Here is a 21,241-nt window from a genome sequence, read left to right on the forward strand (position 1 = left end):
GGGAGGAAAAGTAAACTATAACAAAAAAAATATATATAATAAGCTTTAGCTATTGAAATATTTTTATGTTTTTTGGGTGATTAGGAAAACTTACTGTCACTATCTATATAATGCAGGAATAAACTTCGCTTTTATGTAATAGTTTGCAAATATAGATGTGATGTAAACAACATTATAGAGATCTTGCGTGGCGGATTTGATCATTAGGATGTTGGCAAAAAAGAGACGTCGGAGTAAGAAACATTATGAAAATTTTCTATAAATTAATATGTCTTCAATTAAATAATGAATTTATACTAGTTGCTTATTATCACACATCTAATTTTGTTGGACCTATCGAACATAAACAAAATAGTTTTGACCATTTATATTTCCCATTCTAAAAATTCATTTTAGCGTCTAGTGTACTCAATTATGCACACAAATTCTAACACCCTATGCACACTAGACTACGGCCCCACCTATTATATGATACTAAATTTAACAAAATAATAATTTGTGCTAGCTTTTGAGAGCCCTATATGTGGTATTAGATTTAAAAGAATATTCTTTAATATTATTTAAATTTTACTTTATGCATTTTGATGAACTTATATCGACAAAAACCACAATCTTGATACTAGACTATCATTTCATTAAATAAAGGAAAAAAGAAATTATTAAAAATAGAAAAATGCCCATCACTATCATTAAATGAACTAGAAAATTGTTTGTTGCCCATTCAAGCATTTTTGGCTGAATTATTGAGATGCATCACCACTTTTCAACATCCCTCCCCATGCAATAATATATTTGCATTTAGAAAACAAATTAATAGAAAATAATAATGTGTCTCAATGATTTTTTTTTTTTTTAAGCAGAAAAAGAATTATATATTGCTATTATGCTATATAAGTAGTGACTTCTGAGATTAATACGAAATTGTATTAATCGCCAACTAATGAACCAGATCATAGAATAAATTATCCATTCTATACGCGTTATGCAAAGTTGTATTAATATCTGTTTATCAATTGTCTCAATATTGTTGATTTGAAAAAATGAACCAAACAACAAAATAGAAATTACATTAACGTATTCTATCATTCATCTATTATGTGAAGTTACATTAACATTTACTTATGGACTATCTCAAAATTATTGGTTTTAAAAATAAACTGAATGATTAAATAAATGTAAACATAGGTGATTTGTTAATCCAAACGTACGTGGGGAAATGGTCGGAGCCGACCATAGTTCCATGGGCGGCTGTGCCAAAATCAACTCTCCGAGTTCGTGAAGGATTCTGCATCACATGGTTTTGCGCTGTCTATGACACGCCTTTTTCCCCGCCATGAAAATAACAGAGAAAAAAAATGTTAATAAGTTGTGATTAATAATAAAGGATTAGTCTTAACTCTTAATCCCCTTAAATGTGATAAAACTAACAAAAAGGGCAAACATGTAAATACCGCACCGACCGAAAGTGGCACGGACAACTGTTGCGGTTTTCGACGGGAAACTAGAATAGCCGTTACGAGCCGCCAAGGGCATTTCTGTCAAGTCAATTAAAACAACACCTTCCTCGGTGAGTCGTCATTAGCTGGGAACTCAAACTACCTTGTATCTGTTCTGTGCCGTATTGCAGCGTCGACCAAGAATTTCGCTGAGGTTGTCGAATCATAGATTCTGTGTAAGAATTTGATAATTTCAGTATAAATGTATTCTATACAAATATAAATATTGATCTTTTTTATCTAATGAGTCGTTTAAGTCATTGTAATTTATTTCTTTATTATTTTGTAGAGTTAAAATATGAGGATGAGAAAATTTTGTTTTTGTGGGGTAGAAAAAGAAAGCTAGCTGTTTGACAAGAATTAGCTGAGGTTGTCACTGTAGTAGTAATTACTGTTTGGGCTAAATACACACACACTGCACACACTGAATCTTCTGGAATACACCTCCAAGCATTTGTTCAATCTCTCAACTACCCTTTTCCTTTATTTCCCCCCTCTCTCTGCGGTTTGCTTTTTTTTTTTTTTCTTTCATTCTCCTTATAGTTTCTTGGCGTTTCTTCCATCTCTCTCTTTCACTGTGTATAGTTGCAGCATCAGTTTCAGGTCCCTAAACTTGCTCTCTACTTCTTGGCTAACTGTTTTTTCCAACTCACAAACTAAACACATTTTTGCCCACTTCCCCTCCTTTGTTTGGCTCTTTCTTCTTCAATTATATTCCCTCCAGCAAAGTGCCTGGCTGGGGATAGTGTTTTCGATGGAAGCTCCTAATTCTGGGGAGGATTGTTCTGTGAAAGTTGCAGTTCATATTAGGCCACTCATTGGAGATGAAAAGCTTCAGGGTTGTAAAGATTGTGTTACTGTGGTCCCTGGGAAGCCTCAGGTACTTTCACTGCCCATTATATGATTCTGGGCTGAATTGCTGCGAATTTAATGTCTTTGATGATGTGTTGTTATTGGAGTTGCTTTATTATGGCATTTTCCATCAAAATTCATGGTTTTTGGGAGATCTAGATCTTGTTATGGTGCTGGAGTTCTCAAAGACTCTAGCTTTTCTTCTGGGAAATTTGGAACTTCTGCATGTATCAGTTTGGGATTTGGTATTCATATGATCCCAGTGTTTTCTGATTTTAGTCTCTAGCATTACTGTCTGATAGTCATGTACATTTCAGCATTGAAGGTCTTTCTTTCAGGGAATTTTTGCTCTTTTACATTTTTATTTTATAAGGAAAGCCTAATAGTTTTTAAATTTATGAATATGGATAGTTGATATGCCCCTTCCATAAACAAGCTTATAACATCTGAAAGTTCATTGTCATTGAATTTTGATTGGTTAACAAGAAATTAGAGTTTGAGAATGGCCAATTTCCAATTTACAATTCTGCTGCTGATTATGCTCGTTATGCAGGTGTTAATAGGCTCACATTCGTTTACTTTTGATCATGTTTACGGTAGCACTGGCTCTACCCCGTCTTCCATGTATGAAGAGTGTGTTGCTCCTCTTGTTGATGGTTTGTTCCAAGGCTATAATGCCACTGTTCTGGCCTATGGTCAGGTAATCTTTGCCTTTAGTAAGATCACTTGTATGTATGTGTATCTAATGGAAGTGCGTTTGAAGGTTCCTTTTATTTCATAGACACGTGAACTGACATTTAAGCATAACACAGACAGGTTCAGGAAAGACGTACACCATGGGTACAGGTTTCAAAGATGGATGCCAAACAGGACTTATTCCCCAAGTTATGAACGCTTTGTTCGGCAAAATTGAAACCTTGAAGCACCAAACCGAATTCCAACTGCACGTCTCATACATTGAGGTTTACCCTTTTCACTCTCCTTTGAAACGATGGTTTGCATGTTTTACTTTGTAGCTCTCAACGAGTGAGTTAAAGATTATAGGCTATAAGCCTATAATCAACTCCATATCCATATATATAGTTTATGGAATGTTTGTGCTCAAACCAATGGCAGTGTGTAATGAAGCTCTCGTTGTATACAGATACATAAAGAAGAAGTACGAGATTTGCTAGATTCAAGTTCTGTTAGCAAATCAGAGACAGCAAACGGTCATGTTGGGAAGGTACACATCCCTGGGAAACCGCCAATACAAATTCGTGAAACATCAAATGGTGTAATTACTTTGGCAGGGTCTACTGAGCGTAGTGTGAGAAATTTGAAAGAAATGGCTGAGTGTCTGGAGCAAGGATCATTGAGCAGGGCAACAGGCAGCACAAACATGAATAACCAGTCAAGGTTGGTTAATATATGTTAAAGAGTCCCACATTGAAAAATTAAGAGAAAACATATGGGTTTATAAGGCCATTGGTTAGACTAAATAATTTATTGGATTCAATCTATTAGTGTGGTTTATCTCATGTGCATTATAGCCCAGTTGAATGACCGATAAGGTCTTTTTCCACACTACTGACTGTTAAATTGTTTCCTTTTTCAGTCGCTCTCATGCCATCTTCACCATTACAGTAGAGCAGATGCGCAAGATGAATTCGATGGTTTCGAGTGATGGAAATACTAGTGACTGCTTGACTGAAGAATATCTGTGTGCCAAGTTGCATTTGGTCGATCTTGCTGGATCAGAACGAGCAAAACGAACAGGATCTGATGGTCTCCGTTTTAAAGAAGGTCCGTGTAACTTTTCTCGTGTATTATATTTTCTAGAACAACTTAGTTATTATGAAGTTGTTGAGAGGATTTTCATTAACAGGAGTTCACATTAACAAGGGACTTCTTGCTCTTGGAAATGTTATTAGCGCGCTAGGTGATGAGAAAAAGCGGAAAGAAGGTGTACACGTTCCATACCGGGATAGTAAACTCACACGACTATTGCAGGTTTGATTTTCACTAACAGATAACTTTCTTGATTGAATTCTTAGTATTCCTAAAATAATTTTGCTACTCTAACAATATGCTCCTAAAATTTTGCTATATCAAGTAATTTGTCCTAACCAAATTTTTTTTGAAATTGGCAGGACTCACTTGGTGGTAACAGTAGAACTGTGATGATAGGTATTTTTTTTTTTCTCATAGAAAGTAGTGGATTATTTACTTATTTGTGCTTATATACATATGAATCCATGTATTTTCCAGCATGCATTAGCCCTGCTGATATAAATGCTGAAGAAACTCTTAACACTCTGAAGTATGCAAATCGGGCTCGTAACATACAGAACAAACCAATTGTAAGTACCCCCCCAAAAAAAATCCCTTTTACTTTATCGACATTTCCATGGGTTTAGATTGGAATATGGTTCTTAGCTTCTTCTTTTTTTCACTCATCAACCAGATTAACAGAGATCCGTTATCCAATGAGATGCTGAAAATGCGTCAACAACTGGAGTATTTACAGGCAGAACTTTGTGCTCGAGGAGGAGGTTCTTTGTCTGATGAAATGCAGGTGTGCATACATTTGTTTCCTTATACCCATTGTTAAAATATGAGTCATGGGTAGCATTCCCGCTTCATTATCCATGGAAAAGGTTGATTATACATTGATTTTGCAGGCATTGAAGGATAGGATTAGTTGGCTTGAAAGAACTAATGAAGAGTTGAGTCGGGAACTACACGAGTACCGCAGCAAATGTGCTGCCTCTGAGCCGTGTGGAATAGATGCTAATGTAAAGCTTAAACCTTTGTATATTCATGAAAACAGTTTTATAAATATAGGAATTACTCTCTAAGGGTCATTAAATTGAAAACTCCAATCTCTATCCCCAGGTAAGCGGTGCCTTTTCAGTAAGAAGTGAAGGGCTTAAAAGGGGCTTGCAAAGTATGGAGTCTTCTGATTATTCAATGGTGGAAAGTGGTAAGATTAGTCAATGATTATCCCAACTATCACGTGGAATAAACTATTTCGTTTTTTATTAGTGGTTTATAATCCATTTTTACAAATACTAGCAGCAGGTGATCCTGGAGGTTTGGATGAAGAAGCAGAAAAAGAATGGACCCATACTCTTCTGCAAGATTCTATGGGCAAAGAGTTGAATGAGTTAAATAGGCGTTTGGAAGAGAAAGAGGTATCTTCAAGTATTTGAGTGCATTTGTATTTATTTGTCAATTGAGTATTTTCTACACATTCATATTTTCTTGTATGAATATGAAGATACGAATTTGAGTCTATTGTTCGTTCTTATGCAGCACAATCATTTAGATGAGTTCTCTTTTAGATTAAAGAAAACTTTTATGTTTATGCAAATTTCCTTCGCTTCGCTCTTAAGCAAATGGTGATTAATCCAACGTTTATTTGTCTGAGAATTTCCCAGTCTGAGATGAAGCTCTATGGGGGGTTGGAGACGATGGCTCTTAAGCAACATTTTGGAAAGAAGCTTCTAGAACTCGAGGAGGAGAAAAGAGTGGTAGAGGTGATCCTAGACCTATAGACACTTGCACTTCACATTTTTTGTCTGACATTTGATATTGATCTCCGTCCCTTCTTCACCTGTCAGCAAGATAGAGACCGCTTGTTAACTGAGGTTGAAAACCTTGCTGCTAATTCCGATGGACACGCACAGAAATTGCATGATATGCATGCCCAGAAGCTCAAAACCCTTGAAGCACAGGCGGGTTCCATGTCCATCTAACTAACAATTTCCTTTTTGAATTAGAGAAAAAGATTGTTTTTTTATGCTTTTGACTGAAAGAGGTTTTTAATAATATTCACACCAGATACAAGATCTGAAGAAGAAGCAAGAGAATCAGGTTCAACTTTTAAAGCAAAAACAAAAGAGCGATGAAGCTGCAAAAAGATTACAGGACGAAATACAGTCCATCAAGGCACAGAAGGTAGGATTGCAACAAAAGATCAAACAAGAGTCAGAACAGTTTCGGCAATGGAAGGCATCTCGGGAGAAGGAGTTAATGCAGGTCCAATCTCTGCTGCTTTTACCGACTCCATCTTGCTATAAATGTTTAAATATTGATTTAATTGTATTAAATGCTTGAATAAGATATGCATAGCATGTTTTCCTTCTTAATATCTACTTTTTCAGTTTATGGATTTCATTAGTTTGTAATATGTACTCTGATCCATAGAATGTGTGTTTTCTTTTGAAATGCAGTTAAAGAAGGAGGGAAGAAGGAATGAGTATGAGAGGCATAAACTGTTAGCTCTGAATCAGCGTCAAAAGATGGTAATAATATCATCTTTGTTAGTGTTAAGAGTCCACATTTTAAAAAATAGAGAGAAAAATATGGGTTTATAAGGCCATGGGTTAGACGAGCTATTGATTGGATTATAATCATTGATGTCTAAGCAACTGTATCTCAGGTTGTTCAAAGAAAAACCGAGGAGGCTGCAATGGCAACTAAGAGGCTAAAAGAATTACTAGAAGCACGAAAATCTTCAGCTCGGGAAAACTCAGGTTTACTTTCCTTTAACATCCATGACAAATTTAAGAAGGCTTGTTTGGTTTTCTTTTTCTTCTTATTCCTTTTTTTTTTTTTTTTTTTTTTTTTTTTTTTTGGGGTAATCAAGTGACTAGCAATGGATATGGAGCTAATGGGCAGGTAGTGATCTCTCTTTTCTTAACGAATGTTATTTTATGTGCCAAAACCTACATTCTGAAAGTATGTTACTGCTATGATCTGCTTTCAGAGCAACGAGAAGTCCTTGCAGCGTTGGCTTGATAACGAGCTTGAAGTAATGGTCAATATTCATGAAGTTCGTTATGAATATGAGAAACAGAGCCAAGTGTATGTAAACCAATTAAAGTTCATCCATGCTCATTCTTGTTTCCGAGTGCAAATTTTATTCTGATTTACATAATCATATTCACTTTGGCATATTCCAGACGAGCTGCATTGGCAGAAGAGCTTGCTGTTCTGAGACAAGTTGATGAATTAGCCGCGAAAGGAATTAGCCCTCCAAGAGGGAAAAATGGTTTATCTAGGTGCAATACTCGTCTCTCATTTGCAGCTATAACACATTTTATCTTCTATTTTTCTTGCTTAACCTATTTGCTTGCAATTGTTTTCAGGGCATCTTCAGTATCACCGAATTCTAGAATGGCACGAATTGCTTCTCTTGAGAATATGCTAGGCATTTCATCGAATTCATTAGTTGCAATGGCCTCGCAACTTTCAGAAGCAGAAGAGCGAGAGCGAGCCTTTAGTAATCGTGGGCGTTGGAATCAACTACGTTCAATGGGGGACGCAAAAAACTTGCTTCAATATATGTTCAATTCTCTTGCAGACGCAAGGTATCAACTGACTTGCTAAATCTTTGAATTGAATGCTTCTTCTTTTCTCTTACTCCCATTGTAAAAAGAATTCAATTCCCCTAGAAAGGAAGCCACTAGAATGAGGGTTAAAAGAAGAATGAAAAAGAGAGAATATATATCTGCTTGTGCTTGCTAAAATAAACTCTTATTCCGATAGGTGCCAAATGTGGGAGAATGAACTTGAAATTAAGGAAATGAAGATGCAAATGAAAGAGCTCGTAGGTTTATTGCAACAGAGTGAAATTAAAAGAAAGGAAGCCGAGAAGGAGCTCAAAGTTCGAGAACAAACTGCTGCAATCGCACTAGCCACATCTGATTCGGTAGGATTTTCACATATTTTGTTGTGTTCTTGGCCAATTATTTTAGCTGTTCAATTCCATCGTTTTCCATGGTTTCCATGACGTATGCTTTTCAAAATGATGTCGTTGTGGATGATATAATCCTCTTTGGCACTTTATTTGTGCTTCCTTAAACTCCTTATCTCTTGTCATACTATGATGTTACTAAATACTAATATAACAGGGGAATTCTAACCATGACATGACTGGTGCCTTGTCTCCAATGTCTGTGCCAGCACAGAAACAGCTCGAATACACAGCCGGTATTGCTAATGCTTTGGTTACAGAATCGGCCAGCTTTGTTAATCAATCTCGGAAGGTTCTTCCTTTTACACTTGATGACTTCTTTTTTCCGCCCTTTATTTGGTGCCTTTCCCGAGATTTTGCCCATACTCATTTCAAATGGTTGGTGTTAAAATTCTGATGATGACAGATGGTGCCGATGGGAGAGCTTTCAACGAAGAAGTTAGCAATCATAGGGCAAGGGGGTAAGCTATGGAGGTGGAAGAGAAGTCATCATCAATGGCTATTACAGTTCAAATGGAAATGGCAGAAGCCTTGGAGACTATCCGAATTGATTAGACACAGTGATGAAACGATCATGAGGGCAAAACCTCGTACACTGACTCTGCCTAACATCAAACGTAGCCATTAGCTCGTGTGAGTGGTGTATATTCTCTTCTGACCCGCGTTTTCAGCACCCAATTAATGGTTAAGTGTTCAGAAATAAGAGCAGGTAAAACCCCATCTAAGCCATCTTCATTCTTCACCATTATATCGGGCAATCTTGCAGCTGGTGATCAAAAGTTCATACCGTGCAGGCTGCATTTTACATGGTGGTTCGGGGGGAGATTTGTTTCAGCTGTAATAGAAGAACTGCACTGCATTTTTTTCTTTTTTTGTGTGAAGAGAGTAACTCTGACATTCAATCATCAGCTGCAGCCACAAATGCAGAAATGTATTGCTGCTACATAGAGGCGCGGGCAAGTCATTAACCACAGAGCTCATGTAAGAGATGAATGTTAGTATTGCAATAAGTGGCTGGTGTTAGATTTTGACTCACAAAACTTGCCAGAGTTGTGTATAGTTCTTAGGTTACATCAACAGTGGAAAAGCCCTATTCTTTAGCAGATCTGTGTAAATCTGTAATGTACACTGTTTTGTGTGTAAGCACAGTATTTATTTCAGGATATAACAAATAAAACTTCATAACCTTCTCAATCTCAGACTACATAGCTGTTGACAAACTTGAGTTCACAAAAATGGGATATAGACCAAGAATTCTGGATATCAACCCTTCCATAAAATGACATTCTATTCAGATAAAGAGGAAACAGAGCAAAGAAAACTGAATCCTCAGAACTGGTAATGATTTATCATTGTACATTCGATGCGGCAAACTGACCAGCAATTATTCTATGACAACAATAAGGAGCAAAAAATAGTGTTATTGATTACAATACCAGAGGATGCATTATATTCTTGACACTCACTCTCTAACTGCATGATATTAGCCACAACCTCAGATGCTAATAACGTTGCTTTCAGAGTTTCAGATCAGATTCTGCTGCTGAATAGAAAATTTGTTGCACTTCGAAGTTGAATGGGGTAGGACTTAGGAGCACCATCAATGAACCACCTGTGATGGTTACAGAGTGGAGTAGTTAACTAGATAGATGGTGCATTTCCAATCGAGAATGAGAGAATTCACATTTTACAACACCAGAAGGAGTAGTGCTCGTCTCTCCTATTTGCGCTAACCAGACCCCCACATTGAAAGCAGATAAAGCTGCTTCCATCAGAGAATGCATCCAACATAACTTGTTTCCTTCCAGTCTCTGATAGTATTGAAGTCCCACTCTTCTCTAGTTCCACAGATTCATCTGCCGTGTTATGTTCATTGGGCTCAGAGTTGGGAGGCGTGGCCTCGGCAATTGCACACTCAGCAAGCAAAGAAGCCAGTTCATCTGCAGCTGCACTTGCCTGCACTTTGTTACTGTATAGCTCCCGAGCACGATGAAGCAATTGATGTACAGCCCCCTCCCCATCTCTTGCTCTCATTGCCATCACCACCTGTTAACCAGGAGCGTTAGTATCAACAGTTACAAGACAATGCGAATACACAAGTCTAATCCAGATAAACAGCAAAATCAACCATGAAAAGTGTCAGCAGAAAGAATGAAACAATACACAATTAGCATCCACCAAACTAAATGCCATTTGAACAACCTACCCTGCATACCAACATTCACAGAATGACTCATTTTATTGTAGAATCCAAGATACAAATAAGATTGTAAATTCATAAAGGTTCTTCATTTTTTCGAAAATACCCAAGTAAATGGCACATAAAAAAGGCATCCTAGGGAGCTTCAGGGAAGTTTAGAAGCATATTTGAAGTTAGGAAATTATCTGAGTGACAACCAATCATGTTGATTGGGATGTCAAGTTTTCCCTTTTACCATTGGAGCCAGGACAAGTTATTCCTAGCTGCTTTAATACACTTCAGAACTCATCACATTTCCTAATTATGGACTCAAAAACAGTATTCAGCAATCAATGATGGCCTAGTTTTCCAAAAACCCCCTAAGACAAAGTCTAGCTTTTTTTAGTTGCCATCATGCTCTAAAAGACTAAAAGAGTGAAGCATTATAGTACCAGCACAACGATTAATGCTTTAAAATCATAACTTTTTTTTTTCCTTCAGCTAACTGCTCCGATTAACATGGGCATATCAAACGGGAGTAGCAAATTCGCAATAGAAATTTAGAAAATGAGGTAAGAATCATCAAAATCAAGCTCAATCACGAGAGGATATAATAGCATTCATAAAGAAACAATAAAAGTAGGGATTTGAGAATAAAATATCACCGCTTGGAGAGCCTGAGAAGGCATGTTTTGATCGATAAGCTGGCGAGCCATAGTGAGCAAATCTCTGACGAAGTCGTCCTGATCGGGTGGAAGCGCCGGCGCCGACGAGGAGTCCGCCTCCATCAAGTCAGAATCCGCACTGTCCATGGCATTTCAGTTACCAGAGTTGGAGCGGTTAGATTAGTAGCAGTGACAATAATTTTATTTTATTTTTCTTTGGAGTTTCTAGGAATTTCTGGAATCGCCCCACCTCTCCAGTTGTTGGAGATAGTAGCCATATGGTAACATGACGCAAATTATTCAGTGGACCCGGGTCTACGTTAGAATTTAAATATTTACAATTCTTTTAAAATTTTATAATTTATATATTACGAACATACAATGTTACTATGTTAGTATATATGTAATTGATTACATTGTTTTGTATTCACACGTTTCTTTTAATATTAACATATTATAATTTGATAACCATGTATTGTATTTGTAAATTCTCTTTTACAACTGTTATGTGTTTTGACTTAAAAACACAATTTATTTATATTCTAAAAATTCACAATTCCAATACTAAAAATACATAATTTATACGTCGTTTTAGAGCAGTTATGTGTTTTGACTTAGAAACAGAATTTATTTATATTCTAAAAATTCACAATTTCAATACTAAAAATACATAATTTATACGTCGTTTTAGAGGAGTTGAACACAGATGCTAGACCGTCGTTTTATACGTCGTTTTAGAGGAGTTGAACACAGATGCTAGACCGTCGTTTTAGAGGAGTTGAACACAGATGCTAGACCGTCGTTTTAGAGCAGTTGAACACAGATGCTATTCACAATTCCAATACTAAAAATACATAATTTATACGTCGTTTTAGAACAGTTGAACACAGATGCTAGACCGTCGTTTTAGAGCAGTTGAACACAAATGCTAGACCTTTGCTTACTGCGTACAAGAAATCTCACAGTTTTAGAGCAGTTGAACACAGATGGCTGACTCGATCCCAAGTTATTGTTCTCAAATTTTACTTATGTGACCAACTGAGTTGTACATGTGCACTAGTGGTAACACTCATAACTAATCACACGGCCAGCGGTGGAGTATTATTGGGAGACTTAAAGTTCAAAAAATTGATTAGAGGTTAAGGAAATTTATTGTGTATAGAATAGAATGTACAAACAAATGAACAATGATGGAAACATGTTGACTTGGTATCTATAAGGTTATGAGTTAGACCAAATTTTCACAGAGAAGGTTTAGAGCGGATATATTAGATTTATGTTGAACCGATCCTAATTAAATTAACAATATGTGATGTATTTTATTATATTATAAAGTAAATAAACTTTGGACGTACTAAAAAAGAAAGCAAAACACTTGTGCTACTTTAGTAAAGAATGGAAGGGAAGAATTAGAGAGGGTTTGTGTGGAAAAGTTATGTCGCCATGCTCAAGTATATATACATAGCAAAAATAATAATAGTATATGCTGAAGAGTCAAGTCCCGGTGAGTAGGTCCATTTCCCGACCATCCTCCTCCATAATGGCGGCATCTTTGATCTCCTGGATCATCTTCAACACTTGCCACATGGTCGGTCTTTGCTCTGGGGACGCCACACTGCACACCATTGCCACTTCAAGAATCATTCCCAGCCTAATGCCGTTTTCTTCTCTGCCATCATCATCGTCCCTGGTGGACCTTACCCACTTCATCATCTCATCCGGCATTAGAACTGGGTGTTCTGAGGGATGCTTCCCAGTAAGCAGTTCCAGTACAAGAACTCCATAGGAGTAAACATCAGACTTGGAAGTTGCTTGATGGTGCGGGTTTAGTTTTCGAACCTCGGGTGCCTTGTAGGCTGCACAATCAGGGTCGTCATCTGAGAAGGGGTTGGCTAAGACCGAGAGGCAGTAATCAGAAATGCAGGCCTCGAAATCGGATCCCAGGAGGACATTAGAGGACTTGAGGTTGCCGTGAACCAGCCTCCATGCTTGGTGGATATACGAGAGGCCTTGAGCTACATCCTCTGCTATTTTCAAGCACGAAGTCCAGTGAAGTGGCTTTGCTCTTGAGGACTTAGAACCTGAAACGATACAAGGCCAACCAACCAAACAAGTCATCTCAGACCTAGCAAAGAATGTCATCAATCATGCTCCAAAAATGGATTCTTGAACTTCTTTGTTGAGCATATAACTATTAATGTGCAATACAACTATCAGCTTAGGTTTCATTAATGTGCAATACAACTAAAAGCCTATGAAGCACATGCTTCAATTTGGTATCAAGCCACACCAAAGATCATGGGTCCGAGTGCAATCCAACTATCAGCTTAATGAAAAGGTAATACTGCAAACCCATAGACGACTCGAGATAAACCAACATAGGTTACCCATTGCTGACCGGCACAAACCAAGAACGCCCCTACCTAGAATTTGTAGTTACTAAGGTTCCTAATCACTCACCAATTAGAAGTTAGAACTATGAATGGATGATAAAAGCAATAGTTTAAAAAAAAAAACGGTAATTCTTGAAGGGATTACCATGGATAAGGGAGAAGAGACTGCCATTGGGCTGGTAATCATAGACCAGAAGGCGTTCTTCCTTGGCCTGGAAATAAGCTCTGAGAGGAACCAAATTTGGGTGGCGCAATCCGCCCACTGATTCCATGTGCCGTTCAAACTCATCCTTACTGCTACCCGCCATTTTCCCAGAGTCTAATCTTTTCACGCAAACAATCAAACGGTTGTCGAGCACCGCCTTGTAGGTGGTGCCCAGCGTTCCCCGCCCCAGAAGCTCCGCCGAGGCTTTCATCAGCTGCTCCAAAGTATACACCTGAGATTCGCCGACCGAGAAAACCAAGTTTCCACTTTTCCCCATCACCTGCATTCCTTCCTGCACTCGCTTCACTTTCTCTTCTAGCTCGTTGCTTTCTTCTTCGATTCTCATTACCGCCTCCGTTTCGGCGGCGGCGACGCTCGGGTCCAAAGCGATTTTCGGACTCGACGAGATTGACTTGTTCGATCTTTTTGCGGCTAGGGCGAAACAGATAATGGAGCAAATGAGGACGAAAAACCCTAGGGATAACCCGATGATGAGAACGGACCTTTTGGTTGATTTCTTTTCGGGGCTGTACACTCCGCCGTCCCGTAACTGTGCGTTTTGACTGACGGCCTTGGCGGAATGCGGCGGCGGGGCGGTGGTGGCGGGAGATGGGTGGAAAAAGGGTTGAATAGGGCGGCATTCCTTGTGTATTATCTCACCGCAGAGAGCTTTGTTGGAGGCAAACGCCGTCGTTCTGAAGCGCGATAATGTGGGCGTCACCGGAATGGGACCGGAGAGAATATTCTGCGAAACGTTGAAGATCTGGAGAGTAGTTTGGTTGAGCGCCGGCACGGAGCCGTTGAGGCGGTTGGAGTCGAGACGGAGATAGTACAACCGGTCCAGACCGTTGAACGACGCCGGAATGTTGCCGGTGAGGTTGTTGTGGGAGAGATCAAGGGTTTTGAGGCGGTGGAGAGTGGAGATTGAGGGAGGAATAAGTCCACTGAAGAGATTACTGTCCAAAAACAGAACTTTCAGGTTAACCAGGCGGGAAAGATCGGGAATAGGTCCGGCGAGCGAGTTATCCTGCAAACTCAGAACTCTGAGCTGGTCAAGCCGAGTCAGAGTATCCGGAGCAAAAACCCCATCCAAACCCACCCTTTCACACACCAAACGAACCACCTTCCCTTCGCTACACTTCACGCCATTCCACTTGCAGAAACCCAAACTGTAGTTGGAAGAAAACCCAAGCTTCCCTTTCAAGTCCGCCTTCACCTGAAACGCCAACAATGCCGACGCGTCGGAGGGGATAACCGAGCTGGCAGAAGAAGAAGACGGAGATGGAAGAAGACTAGCAAACAGCAAAACCATCACGAGCAGCCCCACCATGTTTGGTTGTACAAGAAAACAACTCAAGAACCGGGAATTAAAGGGGAGAGGTTGAGAAATTTTACAGTTTTACTTCCATGGAAAGTGAAAGAAAGAGGAGGGAATCGAGGGGTAAGCGACAAAAGCATACAAGAATGGCAGGAGTTGTCCTGTCCAGTAGGAGAGTAGAGTGTAAAGGCAGGGTCGGAGTCAGAATCACGTGAAGGGAACCAAAGAAAGAAGAGAGGTGGGGAATTCCGATTCATAGCAGTAACCATTCTCTCTTCCTCTGTTTCCGTGCCAACTGCCCTGCCCATGGCCTTCCCAACAGACGGTTATATTTCCAGTTTTACAGTTTTACACCATAAGAAAATAAAAATCAAATCTTTATATCAAATTGATAATGCAAATTACATTGATGATAGGGGTTTATATTTATACTTATTCTTATGGTTGACGTGGTGGTTCAACACCTTGTCCCTTAAGCATAAGGTCAGTTTGTGATATTCTTTGGTTGATGTGATCACAAGTAATAATTTATTAGTGTCGGCTATGGGTGAAGTCGGCTAGAATAATTCTTACAAACTAAGTTAGGCTCGAGACATTTATCAAAGTACTATTTGGATTATTAGGTTATTTAAGTTTCCTATAACACCATAACAAATATTTTAAGAAAATTGATGTCTTGAGTAATGGTAGAGGCATTAGGTATATAAACAATGCAACCAAGTTATGAGTTTGGTGGAGCATTGGGTTGCCATTACCAATCCTCCACCTAACGTGTTTACGGATGTTCTTCTGGTTGAGACAGACTCCTTTCGAATTGTGCAAGGTCTCAACTCAAATTTAAGTGATTCTTTCTTTCATTTAATTTTAGCTGGCATTAAAAACTTCATAAACATGTTTACTCAGATTGATTTATCATTTTCTAGGCGATCTGCGAATTAAGTGACTCACTTATCAGCAAAGCAGTCTATTTGATGAAGTGGTTCTCTATCCCTCTTACTATTATTTGTAATGCGGATCAGTATTAATGCATTCTATGTTTTTCTCAAAAAAAAAAAAAAAAAAAAAAAAGAAAAAAAAGATGGGCCTGATGTCATTTTGCAGGTTGATGGGCTGCTATTATTGCCAGTTTCCATAATTGAACACTGAATGATAATAAGGGCCCGTTTGGTTTAACTTTGAAAACCAAAATAAGTGTCTACTCCGATATCTGTTTGTATTGTAACCAGAATTGGAATGTGTAATGGCATCACCATCTTCTCATTTTGCAGTCATAAGAACTTTGGTTTACGGAAAGCCCATAAAACCACAAGGAGGTTAAATCTATTTTTTTGGAATTTTATGATTATTATTTATTAAGCTAATTGTGTGACTAACTTGGTTGGGTTGCCCACAAAAACTTAATGATAATATTGAACTGTGAAGCTTCATTTATTGGTGCATGAGTGCATGACAATCTTGAAGATCATTAGACAATAAAAACAACCTAAATGTCTGCACTAGCACTAGAGCCACTGTTTTAGTATGTTCAATCTTATAATTGGAAGTTGATGTTATGCCATAAACAATAACTTAGGCCCTACTTATAAGAAAGGTTGATTCATGTAAACAGCAAAGCATTGATATGATGAAAGATTTGACCTTTGAAATCCCAATTGATTAAGAAAAACAGTTTCTTTATACTATGTTATCATTAAGTACAATTCTAATAAACAATATCATGGAGAAAACCAACCACTAGAAATGTAATTTAACATCGGTCCTCATGGATAACTTAGTTAATTCTTGAGTTTACAGATCACACTCAAGTACGATTGAATTTTAAAAGCCACAAATCACTGATAGAAATTATAAAATTTCCGACCGGAAGTGATCATAAATCAAGTCCAAAGTAAAAAGTGGTCGGAAATAGCAACAAAAGTTTTTCCAGACACTAAGGGGGTGTTTGGTTGGATGGAAATCAAATTCCATGGAAAAGATTTTCCATGAAATGTAGGAAAATGTTGTTTTACCTTGTTTGGTTGGATGGAAAATATTTTCCATGGGAATTTGACTTCCAAAGGTGAAGGAAAAGAAAATCCTATCTAAACATTGGTATTTTGTTTTCCAAATGAGTTGGGAAGAAAATATAGTAATATTAGACTATTTTGCCCTCATCAAAATTTATTAACTACACATGTATAAATTATTGTGAATGGCATATTGGTCTTTATATTCATAATTCCTTATCATTCCAAACTCAACCAAACAATGAAATTCATATTCCCAGTAATTTATTTTCCACCAATCAAACAATGAAATCTATTTTCCTGGTAATTTGTTTTCCATGGATTTTGAATTCCATTTCCCTTCAAATATTTTCCAGCGAACCAAACGGGCTGATAGGAACAAGACTTGGTTTAAGATTACTTTAGGTGGTTGAAAATTATGAGATCAATTTCAAGTGGTCGAAAATTGCATCATTCCCAGCAGTGAATACCGAGTAATCCTGATTTAACTTCACAATTTCTGTAGGACCTCTGGGAGGGATTTAGCCTTTTGGTCAGCCTTGCTTGTATCGAAAAGCCCATTGATTTGTGCTAAAAGTAAGCTGAAAAATGGATTCACAGTATCTGAAACGTGAATCAAACTTTAACGGAGTATTCATTTCTTGATGGAGAAAATATTGCCTTGTCCTGAAATTAGAGCCTTCAACGATCAAGGTAGGGAAATTTCAAACTGGTCAAATTCCACTTTTTGGATGATGATGATGATAGCTCACTGCAATTACCGCAATTGTTGTGCGTTTGTCGGACCCAAAGCCAAACTAGTCACTTTCGTTACTGTTTGATTGAGGGGAGTAATCTACTAAAATCTCCACTCGTTTTTACAGGGGCCCTGAGGTATATTTCCTGTTTAAAGAAATGGATTGATAATGACATTACTGCAATTTCTGCGTGTAAATCTGTATTCCTTTTTACCTGCATTTCTATAGTCTGGGTAGCTATGCATTGTATTGAGGGTTGAAACTTGAAAGTTTGCATTTTTCAAAGAATGTTTCGGATAGATTTAGGATGAAAGTTGGGGTGAATATAATATACTTCTTGCAGGTTTGGTGCAGGCCAAACAATATATTTTGATGCTTATTGGCTAGAAAAGACAAGCTGAAGAATAAAAGGGATCAAATTGATGCATTGTATAATATTTGTGTCCACTTCTTATCTGCTGCTATGTTCTCCACTAACCATTTTGAGGCTTTGAAAACTAAGAACAGTGGTTGTATGACAAGGCTGAGGCATTCAGTGCCGCAAAACTGATAGTTTGATGTGTTAATGTTTGGTGAATGATAAATATAATGTTGTTGTCTGTCTTCTGTGAAAAAAAACACTATTTTTCAGGTGGTAGTGGATTTTTGGGTAGCCTCTAATTTGATCATCAAACCTTGATGGGATATTGGGATTGATCACTAACCACCCCATTAACATGAGTGGAACTTCACCTACCTAGTATTTGGGTGATCTAAAAAAGAAAGCAAACCAATGGTTAGGAAAGAACACCACTCTAGACCACCCATGAAGTTATTCAAATTGTTAGTTTGGTAGCTACAAGGTCAACGGGAATAGCCTAATAACTTTGTTGGTTTGAACTAGTCAGCTATAAGCAACATAAGCTGGTTTACCTTCTTGTGGTCATTTGTCAGCTAAGACCGCAAGGTGGTGGGGTTTACCCAGTACACACATTCAGGTAGTGGTTGCGGTTTACCTATTACTCAAAACAACAACAACAACAACAAAAAAAAAAAAAAAAAAAAAAAAAAAAAAAAAAAAGAACACCACTCTAAGTCTCTAACTAGTCTCATCTGGTTGTTTTATATGTTGATTGAGATGAGTGTAGGAAGATAACAGCAGTTGAATGTTAGGAACATAGACATGTGAAGGAATGATTGGAAATGTAATGCATTCATGTTTGATACAGATTCAAGAAGTCCATGAACAGAATATTCCAAGACCAAAAACTAAGCAGACCATACTAGAAAGGGGAAGGAGCCATTTCTTGTGGAGAAAAAGGAGGAGAGTTGAAGTAGGGGTGCCAGCAGGGAATGTAATTATATGATGCCATGTTGTGACAGAATCTTGGAACAGCAAAGAACTGTACACACTCAGGTATTGATCTCTGGAATGGCAGACCAGGAAGGCAATTGTTCCTCACATCAAGCACTCCACTCCTGATCAAGCTGAAGCAAATTGGCCCTATCACGTTGAAATAATTATTAGCCAAGGATAGATTTGCCAGATTTCCCAGGGAACATATCACCTCTGGGATCATTCCATACATCAGATTCCCTGCAAAATTCAAGACCTCAACTTTGTCCAAGCACCCTAATGAGAATGGCAAGGGACCTGTTAAGTGGTTGTTTCCAGCATCAAAGACCACAGCATCCTTCAAAAACCCGAGTTCATAAGGAAGACAGCCACTCAACATGTTGTTAAGCAGCAAAACCTCTGAAACACCCGACAAGGCTTTCGAGATGGTCCGCGGGATTGGACCAAAGAACTTGTTGTTGGCTAAGGTTAGAAAGTAAATATGGGTGCTGAAAGCATCAGGCAACCTCTGCATGAAGTTGTTGTTGTTGAGGAACATTGCATCAAGCTCCTTGGTGAACAGCTGGGGTGGAATTGACCCGGTGAAGGAATTGAAACGAATGTCCAAGAAAGTAAGGCCTTTCATACCCAGAATAGCAGTTGGGAACTGCCCAGAAAACAGATTGTTACTGATATCAAGCTCATACAAATAAGGAAGGTTAGCAATATCTGGGGAAATGGTTCCTCCAAAACTGTTGGAATTAGCATGGAAGAGGGCTATATCCGGGAGCTTATCAATGAACCCATCAAGACTCGGCGCTGTGAGATGAAATCCATTGAAATCCACAGAGGCAAGAGCAATGGCTGATTTATTGTCTGGGGGGCTCCCACAGAAGAACCCAGTGTAGTTGCAGATGTTTGGACCTACCCAAGTGTTGGTCACTCCCAACGGATCAGAAGTGATGATATTCTTGAATTTCTGTATAATGGGGTAAACAGCAGCCAGTCTTTGATCTGCAAAAACTAGCTCGCCTTCTCCCAACCCTGAAACTGCAAGCTTCTTTTTGCCTCCATTAGCAAGAGTACTAGTACTATGGAGTACGAGGAACACGCTGAGAATCATAAGGATGATGTTTTTCCCCATAACCTTAACCATCTTCTTCTATGTTGGAAATTATTTGGTTCCACAGTGGAGATCGAAAGAACCAAGTTGAACATGGAAAGCAAGCAGCCTAGCTACTTTATAGTACTGCTGGCTTCCAGTATTTAATTCATTCATACAGAGTATAATGTTTTGTATCTATCATTTACAGTCGTCTGGTTCAAAACTAATTGCAATGAAAAAGTTCACCATGTTATTGTTGTTGTGACCACAGTTGAGCATGCTTTTCATTATTAAAGAAATGGAGAAGACCTTCTTTGCAACTGTGCTTTTGGCACCTTTAATTTCAGTCTTATTTTATTAATAATAATCATATATTTGTGAATGGAGTCCATTACTTGGTGTCGCATTTAAGTTCATTGTCTTCTTGTATGCAGGCCAGCTACAAGTTACACTCTTGGGTGCTAGGGAACACCATGATTCTTAACTCCCAAAGTTGTACGTAAAGGGGTACTTTGTATAATGAATATCATAAATTTAAGAACAGGTAAGTAGGTAGAATTTAATTGTATTGAGTTTTTACTTTGTATAATGGATATATCATAAATTTAAGAACAGGTAAGTAGGTAGAGTTTTAACTTCTATCGAATACGACTTGACTGTTGACGGATATATTATGATCGGAGCAAACTGATCCTGGAAAGCGGAGCAAAGAAGTATGGAATGGTCCCGGGGCTCCGAGGTTGAGCCCCGTGCTCGGCCATATGAGCTCAGCCATAATGGGTTTCGCCATGGTGAGCTCGGCCACATGAGTTTGGCCATGTGAACTCAGCCCTATGAGCTCGACCATGGTGAGCTCGGTACGACTGACCCGCGGTCTCGGCCCGGGCGCGGTCAACACGGGAGATGCAACCACCCTTCGATTTAGGTGGGGCGGTTAGGGGTTTATTTGGTATAAATACCCCTCATTTTGTTCCTTCAGGACACGTTCACTATATTCTACCTACTATTGTCCTAATCAAGCATTGTAATAGTTTATTAGCGATATTTAATATGATATACGGCCCATGCTACCTTACGACATCATTTTATCTATTTTACATATCTATTTCCTATTTACGTTCTTTATCGAATTTAGTGATTCGGGTCCACCCCGGGTAATTAAATCCATCAACTGTAAATTATTAATTGAAATAATACTATATTCAATTGTTATATCATGGACCAGTA

At 38.3% G+C, this 21,241-nt stretch overlaps 4 protein-coding genes across 9 annotated transcripts in view; 1 reads left to right on the forward strand and 3 right to left on the reverse strand.

Annotated features, from left to right (window-relative positions):
- LOC109170208 (kinesin-like protein KIN-4A) overlaps window positions 1-9,285 on the forward strand; it is a 32,304-nt gene extending 23,019 nt beyond the window's left edge. Inside the window, exons 3-28 of one of the 6 annotated variants that reach the window (XM_019319211.1) lie at window positions 2,100-2,140; window positions 2,251-2,376; window positions 2,902-3,048; window positions 3,161-3,310; window positions 3,493-3,746; window positions 3,946-4,133; window positions 4,216-4,340; window positions 4,481-4,517; window positions 4,599-4,690; window positions 4,795-4,905; window positions 5,012-5,125; window positions 5,226-5,313; window positions 5,406-5,524; window positions 5,771-5,869; window positions 5,954-6,067; window positions 6,174-6,371; window positions 6,566-6,637; window positions 6,775-6,868; window positions 6,982-7,013; window positions 7,102-7,199; window positions 7,298-7,396; window positions 7,484-7,705; window positions 7,884-8,046; window positions 8,249-8,383; window positions 8,498-8,800; window positions 8,886-9,285. In XM_019319211.1, the coding sequence (XP_019174756.1) occupies window positions 2,251-2,376; window positions 2,902-3,048; window positions 3,161-3,310; window positions 3,493-3,746; window positions 3,946-4,133; window positions 4,216-4,340; window positions 4,481-4,517; window positions 4,599-4,690; window positions 4,795-4,905; window positions 5,012-5,125; window positions 5,226-5,313; window positions 5,406-5,524; window positions 5,771-5,869; window positions 5,954-6,067; window positions 6,174-6,371; window positions 6,566-6,637; window positions 6,775-6,868; window positions 6,982-7,013; window positions 7,102-7,199; window positions 7,298-7,396; window positions 7,484-7,705; window positions 7,884-8,046; window positions 8,249-8,383; window positions 8,498-8,719 (3,099 nt within the window). In that variant the 5' untranslated portion in view covers window positions 2,100-2,140 and the 3' untranslated portion in view covers window positions 8,720-8,800; window positions 8,886-9,285. Of the gene's footprint in view, window positions 1-1,898; window positions 2,377-2,901; window positions 3,049-3,160; window positions 3,311-3,492; window positions 3,747-3,945; window positions 4,134-4,215; window positions 4,341-4,480; window positions 4,518-4,598; window positions 4,691-4,794; window positions 4,906-5,011; window positions 5,126-5,225; window positions 5,314-5,405; window positions 5,525-5,770; window positions 5,870-5,953; window positions 6,068-6,173; window positions 6,372-6,565; window positions 6,638-6,774; window positions 6,869-6,981; window positions 7,014-7,101; window positions 7,200-7,297; window positions 7,397-7,483; window positions 7,706-7,883; window positions 8,047-8,248; window positions 8,384-8,497; window positions 8,801-8,885 lie in introns of those variants that run through there. The other 5 variants (XM_019319210.1, XM_019319209.1, XM_019319213.1 and 2 more) reach the window with 5 other exon arrangements.
- A 77-nt stretch (window positions 9,286-9,362) lies between these two features.
- LOC109170213 lies at window positions 9,363-11,147 on the reverse strand. Its single transcript, XM_019319219.1, has 2 exons — window positions 10,936-11,147; window positions 9,363-10,137 (listed from the first exon to the last, which is right to left on the reverse strand). Exons 1-2 carry the CDS (start codon window positions 11,080-11,082, stop codon window positions 9,772-9,774), a joined length of 513 nt encoding a protein of 170 aa, XP_019174764.1. The 5' UTR covers window positions 11,083-11,147; the 3' UTR covers window positions 9,363-9,771.
- Window positions 11,148-12,248: 1,101 nt separating this feature from the next.
- LOC109170210 (probable inactive receptor kinase At5g67200) lies at window positions 12,249-15,177 on the reverse strand. The gene is made up of 2 exons (XM_019319215.1): window positions 13,474-15,177; window positions 12,249-13,016 (listed from the first exon to the last, which is right to left on the reverse strand). The coding sequence occupies exons 1-2, from the start codon at window positions 14,861-14,863 to the stop codon at window positions 12,430-12,432; spliced, it is 1,977 nt and encodes a 658-aa protein (XP_019174760.1). The 5' UTR covers window positions 14,864-15,177; the 3' UTR covers window positions 12,249-12,429.
- Window positions 15,178-18,759: 3,582 nt separating this feature from the next.
- LOC109170212 (uncharacterized protein At4g06744) lies at window positions 18,760-20,278 on the reverse strand. The gene has a single exon (XM_019319218.1). It carries the CDS (start codon window positions 20,063-20,065, stop codon window positions 18,857-18,859), a length of 1,209 nt encoding a protein of 402 aa, XP_019174763.1. The 5' UTR covers window positions 20,066-20,278; the 3' UTR covers window positions 18,760-18,856.
- Window positions 20,279-21,241: the final 963 nt, after the last annotated feature.

This window comes from Ipomoea nil, unplaced genomic scaffold (assembly GCF_001879475.1).
Source record: "Ipomoea nil cultivar Tokyo-kokei standard unplaced genomic scaffold, Asagao_1.1 scaffold3321, whole genome shotgun sequence".
NCBI classification, from domain to species: domain Eukaryota; kingdom Viridiplantae; phylum Streptophyta; class Magnoliopsida; order Solanales; family Convolvulaceae; genus Ipomoea; species Ipomoea nil.

Excerpts from the sequence above, each read along its gene's own strand:
- LOC109170213 (XM_019319219.1), bottom strand. The coding sequence starts at position 11,082 with ATGGACAGTGCGGATTCTGACTTGATGGAGGCGGACTCCTCGTCGGCG. Across the intron at positions 10,138-10,935 it reads CTTCTCAGGCTCTCCAAGCG|GTGGTGATGGCAATGAGAGC; the intron begins GTGATATTTTAT and ends CCTGGTTAACAG.
- LOC109170210 (XM_019319215.1), bottom strand. The coding sequence starts at position 14,863 with ATGGTGGGGCTGCTCGTGATGGTTTTGCTGTTTGCTAGTCTTCTTCCA. Across the intron at positions 13,017-13,473 it reads TCTCTTCTCCCTTATCCATG|GTTCTAAGTCCTCAAGAGCA; the intron begins GTAATCCCTTCA and ends GTATCGTTTCAG.
- LOC109170212 (XM_019319218.1), bottom strand. The coding sequence starts at position 20,065 with ATGGTTAAGGTTATGGGGAAAAACATCATCCTTATGATTCTCAGCGTG.